The sequence below is a fragment of the Aythya marila genome, assembly GCF_965140915.1.
Source record: "Aythya marila genome assembly, chromosome: 12".
Taxonomy (NCBI): domain Eukaryota; kingdom Metazoa; phylum Chordata; class Aves; order Anseriformes; family Anatidae; genus Aythya; species Aythya marila.
The window spans coordinates 17752661-17769756 of NC_139053.1; the positions used below are offsets into that span (position 1 = coordinate 17752661).

Genomic DNA, 17096 nt, shown 5'->3' on the forward strand with positions numbered 1-17096 from the left:
AAAAAAAAAAACCAAAACAAAAAACGATATCAGTAGTTGACAGTCAACTAAGATAAGGTTGTTTTTTTTTGTGTGTGTGTATGTGGTTTTTGTTTGGTTTGGTTTGTGGTTGTTTTTTTTTGTCGTTGTTAACCTGGCCAATTGACTTGAACCTACTAAGCAAAATATTTACTATGAACAGAAAGTAAGGTGAGAGGCTGGAGGGGAAATAGTGCTATGAAGACTTTAAATGAGCTGGAAGTCTCTACATTGGAATTAATTTGTTAAACTGAGAATGGAAGGCCTCAGGTGTGTTGAAAAACAGAGACTTGGACAGATGTCAGTACTGTGATTGCAAAGAAGCCTTAAAGACAATCTTGAATTTAACTTCTATTAATTACATTCACTTTTCCAATTTTAATGCCCCTCCTCCCCTACCATAATATTTTTCTGGTTTGAGGCATGCAGCTACAGTATCAATAGACAATGTTTTATTTTTTTTCCTCGTAAATTACATGTTTGGTATTAAACCATTAGAAAATTTTAAATGGTATTAGCTGACAGATTTGAATTGTCCTGAACATGGACAGGCAGATTTAAAGTGTTATTGTTCACTCAGTTCATTTTCCAAAGCAATGGAAGCATCTGTGTTTCTAGTACATCCTGTGTTATTTATGCAGGAACATCAAATGTCTGAAGACTGAAGCAATACATTCTTGAATGGCATGAGATTAAGACAGATCACAGAAAGTTTCAAATGGAAAAGACCTTTAAGGTCATTGCTCTTTCTGTTCACAAGTGCAGTTTGGTTACCCACAGATTCAGTTTTCAGTCTTTACTGTGAATGGCTTGGCTGAGTCTTAGACAATTGTGTAATTAAGTTTTTCAGGGCTCAACTAGTATTTATTTTTGTAGTATTTTTGTTCCCTTCCACCCCCCCACCCCCCCCAAAAAAAAAAAAAAAAAAAAATCCTGTTCTAAAGAGGAAGCTTCAGAGGAGCTTGTTACAAAAGGTGACTTTGCTAAGAACAATATATACCTGTAAATTTATTTATGTTTATCCTGAACCTTTTAGGTTGCTTTAGCATATTTTAATCTTCTTTAGCATTTTTCTGTGTTTCAGAGCAGTGATAATTAAAACAAAACAAAAATTTAACTAGTACAACTAGGAAATTTTGCTGAAGAAACTTTCCCATTTCTGAGAAGCAAAATATTCTTATATTGGCCAGAATTTCAAAAATCGGGGAGAGTTTTGCTGTGAAAGTTATTTGTTTGCACAAGTCTAATTAAAGTTCTTTTCTTCCATTAGAGTACATACCATGTGGGTATATAACCTGGTACCTAAATGACGATACCCAAGTAACTGGAAATACTGACAATCAGTGAGTTCCAGAGGTATAAATCTCAATTCCTAAAACTAGTGACACCAGCAATTCCCTCTATTACTTTAATACTTACTATCTTCGTTACAGGTGCTTTTTTTGTATTAACATCATTATTGTTACTGCTAAGTTATCAGTGAATAGAGACACATTCTTGAATGTGTGTAAGAGAAAAATACCTTTTTTTTTTTTTTTTTTTTTTTTTTTTTTTGGTCTCTTTAGATACTTTGCTTGATTACATTCTAGTAAGGGAAGGAGAGTTTAAGGGTTAAGGGATTGAAGTCAAATCAAGATTGTCATGATGTGAGTTTCACTTGTACCACAGACATCTGTGTCAAGTCTTCTAATTTCTGTGTAGGTGTACTCAGTTCTGCAACCTGTTGTGCAGTTGGCTTTGGGAGCCCACCTAAAGTAAATGGGGCTTGAAATAACACAGAAGTCCATATGCACATACATAATTGTACAGAGGATGTTATACCTAGTCATATACATGACAAGTAGAAATACCCTCAAATTGTACATAAACATATTTAAAATGTACTTAATTATGTTAAGTTTTATTGAGTTAATTAGGTAAGAAGTGACAGGTTTTGTACATTTTAAACCATTCAAACATGTTCCAGAAATATACCAATGGAAAAAACACTACAGTTTAGATGTGTGATTGTGATGTAAAAAAAAATAATAAATAAATAAATAAATAAGCAAATACAGCTAGTTCCTTTAAATCTGTAATATCGTTCCTGACAGTTATTCTGTATATATGCAATGAAAATTTAAAGAGACTGGTTTGATAGACCATTTAGTGGTATGAATTCAAAGGAACATTTATGTTTTCATTTTCTGAACAGAAACCGTAGATTTATAATATTTTGTATTTCTGAGTGACCACTTAAAGTCAGCTAAATATATAACTTAACATAATTATCTGAATTGTTCTGGGGTGGACTGTGACTAAAAACTAGAACTGAACTGGTTACCACTTCATTATTTTTTTCTGTCAATAATGGCTACTACACATAATGGGATTTTTTTTTTCTTTTAAGTGTCTACTTCCTTGGATATTTCCCCACTCTGTGACATCCCAACACCTCAGAATATGCTCTTCATGCTGACAGCTTGATGTTCAGTTTTAAATGTGATATGTGATATTGAAACTGAATAGAAAGATTAGATTGGGCCTGAAGGTTAGATGATGTTACTTGATGAAGTAAGTTGGGATTAGTGTACACCTACAGATCTGAGAAATAACATTGCTGAAATAGACATCTATAGAGGCTGTCTAGGAAAAGCGATAGACTACAAAATGTGGGGTGTTTAATAAAAGGTTAGATGTGGTACTTAGGGACATGGTTAAGTGGGTAATACTGGTGGTAGGGGGATGGTTGGACCAGATGATCTTGGAGGTCTTTTCCAACCCTTATGATTCTACGAACTTATTTATGCATATATTCTACTTACTGATAACTATTAGTAAACTAACCTATGGAAGTTGAGACCTGACTGCTTAAAGTTATACTGTGCTTTAAAAGGCTGGTTTTTTTATATTTTTTATGCATTAATGAGAAATTAGATTTGTTCAATGCTACTGTTTCAAAACTGTACCTATTAATTTCACTTTCTGAATATTTCCAGTTGTTCAGCTAAGTTTATCATATTAGAGCATTGGAAAATGCATTTCCAGACTGCAGGTAATCACCTCTGCAATTGTTTTGTTTTGAACGAATCAGAAGAGAAAGGGAGAATTTATTTAGTGTTGGTCAAATGAAGGTGACATTACTCTGGCAAAGTATCAACTAAAATCTGTAACAATGTCAAATATAAAATAAAATATCTACACTATTAGCTGCTTTACCAGAGAAATTACATCACCCCCAGTAAGATATGTCAAATCTGTAGTACATGTAAATATGAATTGTATTACATAAACATAGCACTGCACTGGGTAATATATGCTTCTGAATTTCAAAGTCTTTTAGTTGCTGAACTTTTGTCTTAGTATTACCTACATGCATGTACATTTTGCACATCACAAGAACAGCCCAATAGGGTGTGTATATGTAGGTACAAGACAAGTAGGAGAAGCAGAAACAAGGATTCAGCAGTGAGCAAGGCCAGTGCAAGAAGTTAGAAGAGTGCGTTGGTGTATATCAGCACTGTTCCAGATCTGCCAGTATAGTTTTATAATAAATGAGTTAGCAGTGTGCGAGAGACTCGGAAATATCATCTGCTGGTGTCAAACAGATATCCTTTGAAAACGACTTCAGCCTGAGCAACCTATTCCCCTGTGCAAGCTGATTAGTTTGGATTGGCATGTTTCTCCCCAGTCTTGCCAATTTTGGCCAATTGCTTAGCACATGCCGACATTTTAGCTCCCGAAGTTAAATATTGACATTGATATATGAGTGCCTACTGGAGCTTTGAGTAGAATTATAAGACACTCATTTCACACACACAGTACTAACGCATACTGTGTTTTTCCTAGCATTAAGAATTTTGGAATCATCTCCTCATATATAATTTGTTTCCCATTTATGTGATGTTATAAGCTGCAAATTTTAAGGATAAATTCACTTACTTCTCTCTTCTTTATAAACCTTTTTTACAATGTTATTACTGTTCAATGAGTTCATGCATTTGCTCTAGCCACAAGCATACCTACTGCTACTCCTGATACTAAAAATTGATTTCTTAGCTGCTGGAATAAGGTTGTGTGTTATCTGTCTGGAGACAGCTGTTTCAGCCTTTCAAATTCAGTGAGAGTTGCAATGAAAAGATTCCCTTCTTCCTTCAGAAGACAATTCCAGGACAGTCAAAACTAGTGACCACTAAAATTTGGCACACAACCCAAAACATAGCCAGTGCATTGGACCACTGAAGAGGTTACAGGTGAACATACACAGTTATTATCTAAAAAGCGTGTATATATATATATATATATATATATATGTATAACATAGTTATTAAATTACTATTTTTACAGAAATGTACAAGATATACTTTATAGGCAAGTGGTGCAAACACTATGACACTTCTGGTGTTTAAAACAACCCACAACAAATCAACCAGTGATGTACATGAAAACAATTTAAATTTTTCTAAGCAAGTTCTACAAGAAGGCTATATTAATAACTGTGTATCCAATTAATGCTCTTTTATAGATGCTAAAGCCAGGAAAAAGGTATCTGAATGTTGATTAACTGTCTAATCAAAAACATGGTTCTGATCTCTTCTTCCATTTTCCCATTACTCCTTTAACATTACCGAGGTTTTGATAAAGTCCATGATGTAATGGAGACCTTATATTATGCAGAGATTAATGTAGTATTTCTGATGAGAGGGTAATTAAAGGAAATCTAAGGAAATGGAGCATGCCTGAGTTGAACTCCAGACTTCAACTGTGTTAACTCTCTCCACTATGTTAAATGAGAATTACAGGATGAATACATCTTGGGTAAAGTTCACTCCTGTACAGAGGGTCAGCATGAAACCTAAATGCCTTTAATTTTTATAAGGTTTAAACTGCCATTTAAGACACAGGATCTGTAACGGTGGGTAAAGAAGGGAGCTTGTCTGGTCTCATAAGGTACACATCTTTCAAAGGCTTTGGATTAATCAAGTTGTTTCTGTTTCTTTAAAATAAGCAGGGGTATGGGTCACTAATTTACAAACATGTTCAGAGAAAGCTAAGGCTGCAATGCAGAAAGGTAAAGTGTCTGGAAATCACAAATAATTTTCTGAGCTAAGTAGAAGTAATTTGGCAAATGAGGTTGTTTACTGGCTGATTAGGAGGGTTCTGATGGACCATGAGCTCTCCAGATCCTGAGCCATGGTAAACAAGGTTACATGCTAAAGGCTGTCTTTTTTTTTCTAATATCATTATGCATTCATGGTTTTAAAGAGTTATGTGCATTTTTTTTCTCCATTGTCTTTTATCATATGAATCAGAGTAGGGAATAAACATTAAATTAGTGTGAAGTAGACAGGTGGCTGCAGTCATTGAAGAAATCGATATTACAGACACTGTCTTTATTAGGCGGCTTGCTCCTTTTTTGAAGCAATTCAGTGTCTGAAACCATGATACCTAGATGATGATTCAGATATCAGTCCTGTAGAGTCTTCTGCTACCTACTTCAAACCTTTTGACTTTCCAATCAACTTTAGTGGGAGTAGAAGGGGGATTTTGTTCCATCTTAGGTAACTACATTATGAATCTCCCTACCCTAAACTGCATACTTAGACCTATATTCCTATAGCATTATTACACTCCATCCAGATAAACACATCCAGTTTTCATTTTCTTGACCAACAAAAGCAAAAATCATCCTCCAAAGTACTAATGCCAACCAACATCATCCATTTACAATAACAAGCCCTGAATTCTTATCTGAGACAAATTAACCATAATAGTAACAATTCAGACAGCAAGCACATAAGAACAATGCTGTAAAGTTCACTTACCTCGTATTTGACTGCTATCTTAAAAGGAACGTGGCTGAACATTTCTCTCAGGAATAGAAGAGCTAGAGCAGAGACCTGTGAGATTAAAAATGGCAATGATCACATTGGAGACTGCGCTGAGAGTGAGTTCTGGAGAAAATAAGTTCTATATAGTTATGCTAGCTTTATGCTGCTTGTGCATTCCCCAGATACTCTAAATGGAAGGGGTGAGAGGTGGCTATTGGCAATAAAAGAACAACGATGTACACATCACTTTTGTGGCTTTCATACCTGCAGCTGTATACAGCAAAACAGTTGGAATCATGGATCATCATGTCCAACCTAGCAAGCCATTAACCTACCTACTTGTAGTAGGTAGACAGAAAATCTCATTTAAAACATGGTTTTAACACACAGTGTGCAATAATTGAGTGCTGAGATGAGCTAAAATATAGTGATGATTTTTACAAATCTATATTTTACTACAAATATAAAATAATTACTATGCATAATGGTAATTAATGTACAGATCTAAACCTGCCAGGTACAGGCTTACTAGGACATTAGGTTCCTAAAAGAACTAGTCAGCATGGGTCAGCAAATGTTCTTGCATGCATTTGCACATTTTATACTCACAATATTCCTTAAATAGTAAGAACCTGTTGCTGAACACAAACTGTAAATATAAAATGCATGAAAATGTGTCAAAACAAAACAAAATTAAAGTCAGTGGATAAACACTTGGAGCCTGTCATCTTTAGGTTGGTTGTTTAGAGATGAGAATGCCCTAACACTTTGGCAGTCTGTGTGTATTTCTGGAACTTTCATTTGGTCCTTGTTGGCAGAAGAAAGAAAGAAAAGCAAACAAGAAAACTACAATTCCTCTATAGAAAACAATAATGCACAAGAGCAATCCAGCTGGGAAAATAAAGACATTTTAAATACAATACTTGATCAGATCTGCAGAGAATATATACTAGAGCAGTTCTGTGATTTCTATAGCTCTGCTTATATTCATCATTAAGGTTTCTGCACAATACTTTGGTCATTTCTGATTTCTGTGAATTTTGTTTTAAGGGCATTACTAGCCAGAATGCATGTCCAATAACGCACCTTATAAGATTATATCAGAATATTTTTAGAAAGTAAATTTTTATCGACAAACTTTGACATTAACCACAGAAACTAAAAGTTAGTCTAACTTCACCATTGGATGCAAGCAAAAAAAAAAAAAAAAAAAAAAAAAAAAATATATATATATATATAAAATTCACCATTGTTTGCAATAGAAAGAACCAAAACAGATTTGGTCTTGAATAGTCTTACTGGAAGTACTGAAGTTGGTTAGCTACATAACTTTTATAGCCCCCTAATTTTGAATATTGGAGCTGTTTTAAAAGTCAGAAGCAAAGGATATGTACTATTCCTCCAATCAACGTTTAGAACAAATTATTTTAACACAACTTTAATTAAGGCTGGTGAAATGGCTGAGCTGGATTCATAGTAGTCTTATCACCCATTGCTAAATGTCAAGATTCTTGTAGATCTGTCAGAAGAAACACATGCTAAGGAGAAAGCTTTTTACAGATGCTTGCAGGGAGCTACTCCTATTACACAAGAAAGCCTGGGGGGAAAAAAAAAAAAAAAAAAAAAAAAAAAAAAAAAAAAAAAAAAAGAAAAGAAAGCCCAAAAGGTTTCTTTGAAAACATGTCAATGAAAGTTGGTGTCATAGTGTATGAATACGAAAAGGTGGTCATGCGGGGATGATCCATGAAAAGACACGCATTAGGGAAGAAGCAATGAAGGAGTCACAGTAACAGAGGTGTTGTTGAAGTGGCAGAGTAGGAAAATACTCTGTACAGCAAAAGACTGTCAGGCTATGAACTATAGTATCTTGATTTTGACAAGGGCTGTGAAAACATGTTACAAACCTGCTGAGGAGTGCCTGGGCAGGATATTTAGCTGTTTGAATGGCTAGAAACAGCCATTTGGGATGATGTGTGAAAGAATCCTCTAGATTAAGATGCAACCTAAATACACAGACCTAGAAAGAAGATTCTGTGACAAAAATGTTCTCCATTTTGTCTCACTTTTTAAGTTTGAATAAGATGATAGTGTTGTCCAGAGCAATCAAAAGAATAACTGGAAGGGAGTGCTTTAGGGGAAAGATTTAAGAGCTCAGTTTTTAGCTGTGAAGAGCTCTCTGCTAAACATTGAAAAGGTAGAGGTCAACATTGTAGCCTAAATGGAAAAACAGGTAGGAAGAGTAAGATCTCTGAACTGCCAGCCCTGAAGCAATCGGTGAACGTGTATGAATGGTAGCACAGAGAAAGGGAAGAAATTGAAGTGGGGAAAACAAAATTTCCCCAGAAACCTGGAATGTAAAGAATAAGGCAAAGACGTGCAGGAAAAGTGATTACAGACCTCATAGGAAAATGACAGGAAGATGTAGTCACAGGAGCTGAGGGAAGCATCAGATTTCCAGGCATGTGATAGAATGTGTCAAAGAGAGCTGACAGGTCAGATGATGAGGTTGATAAGTGATTTCAGTAGAAGGAAAGTCAAAGCAGGAACTGCAGTGCTTCAGGATGAAAAGGAGAAGGGAACTGGGGCGGTGTTTGGAGAGGCAAGTGGGGAAACAGGCAGGGAAAATCAAAAGCATGCTTACATTTGTGAGAAAAGCTAGCCTTCAACTAGTACTGTAAAACAAACAAACAAACAAACAAACAAACATATTCATAGTTAAAGCTGACCTAACTAGTTTTAATATATAGTTTACTCAGCAAAGGCAAGGTGCGTGATAAGGTAGTAACATTCATTGCATCTGTCAATATGATGTAAAATATACAAGCTTTTATTCAGGTCTGCACATAAATCAACATATATTGCCCTTTATTTACAAGCTGTTGGTGAAGCAGTCACTAGCTGCTTGAATTTGTGTGATATTTATAAATTTTGTGCTGACAGATTGCTCTAAAGTTTCAGCCTATGGATTATACAGCAATTCAGTGTAAGAGGTGCTGTTCATTCATCACATACCAGTGCCTGTCCCCAGCAAGGAGACCTCCAGGGACCTCCAAAAGACTCAGAGGAGCATTGCTGATTCAAAAGCTAGTATTATTTACTTGGAGTCAGGCTTGAACAAATGCCCTTAAATGATAATAAACTTCATTGTGACTTGGAAATACATTTTTTTCAGATAGTTTGTGAAATCAAACTCCCAAACTTTTGCTTTTCACTATCCCAGGAGATCAAGTTGTTTATGAGAATTTAGTCCCAGCCAGTCCTTAATCCAAACATATCCAAACTCTGGCAGTCATGCTTACAAAATTCCTATAGAAGCCTAGAGCCTAATTTTGTGGTCAGACTTTTTCTTTAAAATGCATGCTAAAAATCCCAATCCCAAGCAATTCCAGATTTTATCTTATTTGGAAATCTCAGTGGCACTTCTCACTTCAGTGAGCCCCATCCATCAGTTCCCTCTGTGGATTCTCATACTTGTTTAATTTGCTTTACTGACCTTTGTTTAACAGAACTGAGGCCATGCTGCAGGGGAAGGGCAGGCTGTGGCGTGCTATCCAGGTGTCTGTCTTGCTGTACAGCCCATATGGACAGGCCCCTAGCTGGAGGAATTTAATATTGAAGCCAGTTAAAATAATACCAAAATAATAACAAGAAAAAAGCAGATAAAGTAAAAACAGCCTTATCAATAATTATATTAAATTTGAGTTGCCTTGAAGGAAAAGCAGATAATTAAAAACAAATAAAGAGCACAGCCTAACGTCTATTAATGACCGTGATGTTACTGCTTCTTCTGTAGGTGTCTGTAATAGTAACAGAATTATATACTTAATCATTTAAGGGTACAAATGCAATATACATTAGACAAACATTTCCTGCCTTTGTGTCAGTTTTCATGTGCATGCTTGATAGCAGCTGTGTGTTTTGATGCCACAGTCACCTTGGCCCAGGTTACAGAGCCCTGCATCTCCATAAGGCCATTGCTACACTGTTGTGAGTTAATCACAGTGGGCAGCTCAGCACCACACAGCTGCTCACTCATTGCTGCCCCAGTGAGACACGGAAGAGACTGAGAAGGGTAAAAGCTAGAAAAATCATGGGTTGAGATGATGAGAGTTCAACAGGTAAAGCAAAAGCTGTGAGCACAAGCAAAGCAAATTCATTCACTGCTTCCTATCAGCAGGCAGATATTCCTGCTATCCCTTCCTATATATTCCTGATACATAGGAATATATATATCCTATATAGATATTCCTGATATTCCTTCCTATCAGCCATTTCCAGGAAAGCAGGACTTAGCACACATAATGGTTACCTGGGAGGGCAAAGGTCATAACACTGGATATCCTTCTCCCCATCTTTCCACCAGCTTTTATTGAGAAACGTGATGGCATAGCGTATGGAATATCCCTGTGGTCAGTTGGGGTCATCTGTGCTGGCTGTGTTCCTACCAACTTCTTGTGCACTCTAGTATACTAGCTGGCAGGGCAGCATGAGAAACAGAGAAGGCCTTCACACCATGCAAATACTGTTCAGTAACTAAAACGTTGCTTTGTTATGAACTCTCTTTTGATCAAAAATCCAAAGCATACCACCATAAAAGCCTCTAAGAAGAAAGTGAAGTCCATCCCAGCCAAATCCAGTACAACCAGTAAACCAATACTGTAAGGTCAGAAATTGAATTCATTTGAGAGGGGCCAGACCAGCATCAGCCCACAAGCAAGCTCTAAACTGACGTCCAGATGACCTTAGCTATGTGTTTTGTTAATATCATTCTTATATGTTTTTTATTTAATGGTTGGACTTGATGATCTTAGAGAGCTTTTCCAACCTAAATGATTCTATGACTCTATTGCAAAGCCAAATATTCACAACTCAGTACTGTCCTATTGATGCCAAGTGAAATTGGAGGAAAGAAACCCATTATCTACAACTGATAGATTAGCCCTTAATCTTTCTTTTTTTTTTTTTTTTTTCCTAAGCTTGTTTACTAGCTTCGTATTATCAGGGTACCCATCTAAAACAGGAAAAATCATTCAAGTTGTGCTACCTTCACTTAAAATAAATAAATAAATCAAAAGGTTAGGCAACAAAGATAAGATTTGCATTTCTGTAGCAACGTTAATAAACTATGTCAGCTCTTTTAGTCCCTGGTATATTCACAAATTAGAATGTTATTCTTAAAAAGTATATTGTTTGTTTGCTCTTTACTAGTCAGTGTGCACACGCAAGGGAGGCTTACTGGCATTTTACTTGCACTTTTGCACCAACATAACTGAACAAGGTGTCAGATGGGTCCTGAATTAGGTCCTGACTCAAGATTTATGTTCAGGCCTCCACTCTACATCTTTCTGAAATGCACTGCAAAGGACTCTGAATACTCCAAGTGACATTTTGGGATTTCCTCCTGGAGATTTCTGTGTTCACAAATAATTGTTTCTAAACCTGGATAATTCATAGCGAATTACTGATGAATGTGCATCTACTCAATAAGTAATTTGGGGGGGAGGGGGAGGGCAAGGTAAAAGGTACTGTGATCTGCATAGTAATAATCATACCCATTTCCCATCATTTAGGTCTGTAAGAACTCCTGACATTTGAAGCTGTCCTACCACGTTGCCGTGGCAACAAGAAAAAAGAAAATGTCAGATCTGAAGACTGCAGTTTACAGTTACTGTTCTTCACTACTAGGCCTCAGTTGCTCCAGATTCTGTTTAATTTGCAACCTCACAATCTGTCCAACTATACATTGGTGTTTGACAGCCTCTACCCTAACTTCCATTTATTAATGGACTCCTCTTGCAAGATGCAAGGTTTATGTGACTTTTCACTGAATGTTAAAAGACCATGACATCTAAACTTGACCTTCGGGGAGCAGAAAACAGATTGACTCCATTTTTTTTCTAACTGTTGACTTGTTGCTATTCAACTGTTCAGAAAATATTTTGTCTGTGGGTTAGTATTTGTATATGTATGAGTGTATGTATATATATATATATATTTATATGGAGAGAAGAGTTATAGGACTGGTTTAGCTTTTATAAAATATTCATCTGGACTGTGCAAGTGACAAAGCAGAATAATACAGCCACAGATGAATTGTAACTATTCTGTATGGCTAAACCTACTGTATTTGCTGTTTATGGTGTAGCCAGAAGGAGAGAGCCTATTGCAAGCATATCACTAAAAGAGCTTCTTTGTTGACACCAAATTAAGCAGGCCCAAGGCTCTGCAGCAGCACTTCTTGTACCTCAGGTTCAGCAAACAGGAAATGCAAGTCCTCCTGGCTCGTTTCTGATCTGGACTTCTTTCCTTATGCCCCATTTGAAATTTAAGATCACCCAGGAACACAGCTCTTAGACTCCCCTTGCAGCGGGAGCAGTGCCAGGAGGTGAGACGAGCTCAGATTTGTGAGACAGTGGGGAGTAGTCAGCTGCGACTGGCTCCGTGTGGGTTGCTATCGACAGCAGTGGGACATGCTGGGCCTGATTTTAAAGGGGGTAAAGTCAGTTTCCTTTATGTTCCTGCAGATAATTATTTGCTGGGGCAATTTACAAAATTTAAGTCTTTTGTCAGTTCTGCAGACACAGTTAAGTCAGTAGATGTCTGCATGAGAAGCTGATCAGAACAGCATAAGCAAGGTATTTCTCAGAAGCACTGGTCTCTCTCTCAGCCTCTGCGCAGCTGTCATCACACATACATGCGCAAGGAGGAAAACAGATACCCTATTATATAAATATATTCACATATATATATAGTTTTGAATATATATATATATATACATACATACACATGTACACACAGTTTCCAGTTAAGAGTAACAAGAGCATTTCTTTGTGTGCATAAACTTACCACACTTGTTTGCAGACATGGGAAAAAAGGGTGTTCGTTACACAGGAATATGAATCCTTTTATATTCTGTGAGCATGTAAGGCTGAAAAAAAAGAAAAAAGAAAAAAACTAACTGTATCAAGATGATCATCTTGTCGATAAATTGTAAATGATCCATCAAAGCTCACACCAAATTTTTATAAATTTAACACAAGTATACTAGTGACAGACTGTGGCTTTTATTAGAGCTTGCCAGTAACTAGGGTAAGGTAAGTGTCTTAGAATATTTTAATAAACTTGCTTATTTAAAGTTTAAACAAGAAAGCTTCCTTATGCAATAGAACTTTGCAGCTGCATTCTTTAGTTAGCATTTTTACAGTACTTATGAGTCATACTGTATGTTGTCTTTACTACAGTGAGATTATGAGCATATCTTCCACATCACATATATGTTTCAATAGTAAAGCTTTTTGGAAACATTAAAAACTCCAAACATACATTTAGTTTTCCATAATGCTACACTAGATATTAAATGTGTGTTGGTGGTTAAAAATTGCTGTACAATAGCTTTTCTCTGACTTCCTGTATTGTACCAAATATGACAACAGATTTTTGTTTTGTTTCTATTCAAAAGGAGTAATAACAATGGCAACAGAGGAAAAATTAGTTTGTGCCGTGAGTTTCCCTATCATTGTAAATTTATTGATAAGATACAAGCTGCCTTCAAACAAGAACCTGTTTTTCTCTTCCAGCTTAACTCCTGCAGTCCTAGCCAAGTGAAATCTCCCACTGACCTTGTTTCTCTTGCAGCACGCTCTCGGTGTTTCGCTTTCCACAGTGGTGCTTTGAGGTTAGTGGGTGTTTCTGTTGAGCAAGGAACTTCAGGAGTGGGCTGTTATGCAGCTGCAGGCATTTAAAAGGGAAGTGCCTGGTCTCAAACATTAACATGGGCATGCTTCTAGTTCTCTTTCTCTGCCCATGCCTTGTAAAAATCATGTGCTGCTGCTTTATCATCAGCAGTCATGTCTTATAAAAAAAAAAAAAAAAAAAAAGGCAATGTTTTCAAAAGGAAAAAAAAATAAATCAACAACTGCCTAACACTACTGGATCTTCAGGATACATATTTAGTGACTTCATCCAAGCGCACCCAAAGACGAACTGCACTCTCCGCTTTTATCTATGAAAACTCTATCTTGAATAAAAGAAATGATAATATCCTCCCCCCAAAATACTCTTTTTCTACTTGCTTTCTTCCTGTTTCTATCAAGCAAAACCCACCTCTGGAAGAGACACCCATTGCCATTTGTGTCATTTTTATCAAGTACCACATAAAGCTACCCTTTTCTAATTTACACCAAGGTTCACACAGCATTTGGTGGATCATCCCAAGGACATCCAAAACCAGGAACAAAGAAAAAATTCTTCTACCTGGAACTGCACTAACAATGGATAGACTCTTTCTACTAATTTGTGCCCAAGGACAATAAATCTTTCTTCTCAGATAATACTGCAACCTTTTGACATGTAGAGAAGTCAGTACAATGGCTGAAATGCTGAGTCAAGATGCGTCAAAGGCTTTAATCACCATTATCACTTTATCACTCCAACCAAATTAAAGTCACCCAGCCTTCACTGTGTATCTCTTTAGGCCTCCGACTGAGCTAATCACTGGACTACCTAAGCACTCAAAGAGAAGATGAAGCTGCCATGTTAATGTTTCTCCACCGTACCTGAGAACCAACACTTTAACAAGTGACTGTGTCACATTCTGTGGCATTATACAAATGAGGAACCGCATGAGAATCTGAATTTTCTTACCTGAAAATAAGCTCAAAAATGCTATTCATTACCTGAAACAAAGGAAAAGTAACACTTTTTTTTAGTTTCTCACACTATCGTGAAAAAGCAGAGAGGTTGCAAAATTAGTTGGTGTTTTTGTTTTTTCTTTTTAGTTAATTATGTTTAACGTGTTCAGCCAAGCTTGCTGTTTTTATAATACAACGCTGATTTCTCCCTAGCTATTTTGGTCACTACAATTTTTATTCCAGCCTATGTTTGCAGACATACAATGCTGTCTGGTGTCAGAAAGGCAGTGAACTTAATATTTTTGGTTTTGAAACATCATGTCTTGTGCAAAAACCATTTCAATTTAAAAGAGTATCTGCTGTTAAAACACAAAGTGGGTATAACAATCAGCAAGAGGAGTTCATTAGCAAGGTGAAGGTGTCATTTGTGGTGTACTTGCTAATTGAACTCTGTCTGTACACCTCATGCTTGTGCTCACGATATGCATATGTGCATTTATTAATGTACATTTTGTTCAGTAACTGCAGGTCTGAAGATTAAAACAAAGGGAAGCCAGCTAAAATTTCCTACTGGTTAGCAAGGAAAATTAGGTAAGAGCGGAACACTGGCTAATACACTTTCTGAGCCCCATTCTCATCTTACTTACACTGGTGTAAATTAAAGAGCAACGCCATTAATAGTCTTGTTTGAGCTTCAGTTAGTTGTATTTAGATGAAATTTTTAATTTAAACCTCTCCGCATATTGTTTTTACTGGTCTGCTGTGAACAGTAAAGCACAGATGACTCACTTCCTTCACCAACCACTTTAACATGTCTCTAAGGAACCCAGCATAATTTGGTTTAACCTTTATTTGAAGTGGCTGTGGCCTGTAGTCAAGTAATTTGTCCTGGTCTCTCGTGTAGCCATTTAAGTTAGGTATCACTGTAATACAATCCTCATTTATTAAATTGTGGACTTACAATCAGTTCATAGGAACCTATGTTAAATGTTTTGTCACTAGAAAAGGAAAGATGTTATAGTAACAACTTTCACATCATTGATCTTTCCTTTGCAAGACTTCTTGCTGAAACACTGAGAAAAATGCTGGGTTTTGTCTCAATAGTGCACTTAGCCATTTGAGACACAGCAGAATTTTGTACACAAATAATTTTACACCTTATCTAAAAGCCAAGTTTCTTTCTGAATGGGTTTAATAATTACTCATATAATTAAAGTTAAAAAAAAAAAAAAAAAAAAAAAAACAACACGATTAATCATGTTAAACAGAGTCATGTCAGCTTGAGAACAGCAAGTCTAGGACAAAACTCTGATCCTATCTTTCCTTTGTTGCATCTCTAGAGACTCAGTTGTCTGAGAGATATGCTGGCCAATGGTGACAAAATGAGAAATAACTAAAATAAAAATAATTTTCTATTAACTCTGATCTATAATATTTAGAGTTAACAAGCAAAGTATTTCAGTAGTAGTTATAACAGCTATTCTCTTTAAAGCAGATATAGCTGACTATTTAACTGTGTAAACCATATAACCCATTGACTACACTGTTTTCACATCAAGATATGCTAGTTGGTTTATATTTGTCAAAATGAAATGGATACACTCATCCACTCTCCGTGGAAAGTTATTAGTTGCACAATTGCTATGTGTGTGTATATATGTAGATATATAGAGATATACACATACATATATAAATATATATATATATATACTATATGCAGATGGAGACTAATACAACATGGGGACTTGGAATAAGCAGTTTAATCCAATGATTCACAGATGAGTTAAGAGAAAGCTTGTGTTACGTACATGTATGCCAAACCAGAGTGATTACAAAAAAACAACAAACTCCACACACTGAAATCCAGGCTTATTCCAACTCTCATGTTGTATTTATGCTACCTGTAGCTGTCCCCTCTTAATAAAATTTATATCATTTGAAGATATCTATAATTATTTACCGACTCTCTTTTTTTAAATTTTTTTTTCTTTTTTCTTGTCTACATATCAGCTGGTCATCAAAAGTGGAAAGGGAAGGGTTTAGAGCCAGAATTCTGCATTTCTCTGCTTTTGACAGGACAAATATTTAGGAAAGTTTCATTAACCCTTTGACCATTACACTCCTTCTCTGCATCAATAAGTGGCTGTATTTGATCATTTGGGGGTAGAAATTAATGTAAAGATAGACTATGTGTATGTACATGCATACACACCACCCGGGACTGTAGAGCAAGAGCAAGTCTGGTGAACTGATTGTGAATTCAGTACAAACAAGCTGTGTTGTTACTGCCATTTCAAACAGACACCGCCTGTAAAAACATATTTGCCCCATAACAATCTCTCTATCTCTCTCTGTTATCAACAAGATGTTTTTATGAGTTCCTTTCCTTTCTTTTTTTTTTTTTCTTTTTTTTTTTTTTTTTTTTAAAGCTCAAACAAGGAGAAAATATTTTGTTTGATTAAAAATAATAATAATAATTCAGCTACTTTTCCAGTTAATTGTTCCTTTGGGCCCTAGTTGCTGAATTGCTTGCTGTTTCTGAGGTGTAAATAAACGTTTTGATTTCTGACGTGGTTGCAAAGAAACTTGTAATTTATTTGTGAAATGCTCAAATAAAGGATGTATGGGCTTTTAACTT

General features: G+C 36.0%; 1 protein-coding gene across 1 annotated transcript in view; it reads left to right on the forward strand.

Moving 5' to 3' along the window:
* The window catches only part of CDH13 (cadherin 13), a 489121-nt gene extending 472240 nt beyond the window's left edge, over positions 1-16881 (forward strand). Inside the window, exon 14 of the mRNA XM_082770306.1 lies at positions 11399-16881. Coding sequence (XP_082626432.1) covers positions 11399-11406 — 8 coding nt within the window. The 3' untranslated portion in view covers positions 11407-16881. The remainder of the gene's footprint in view (positions 1-11398) is intronic.
* The last annotated feature ends 215 nt before the right edge of the window (positions 16882-17096 follow it).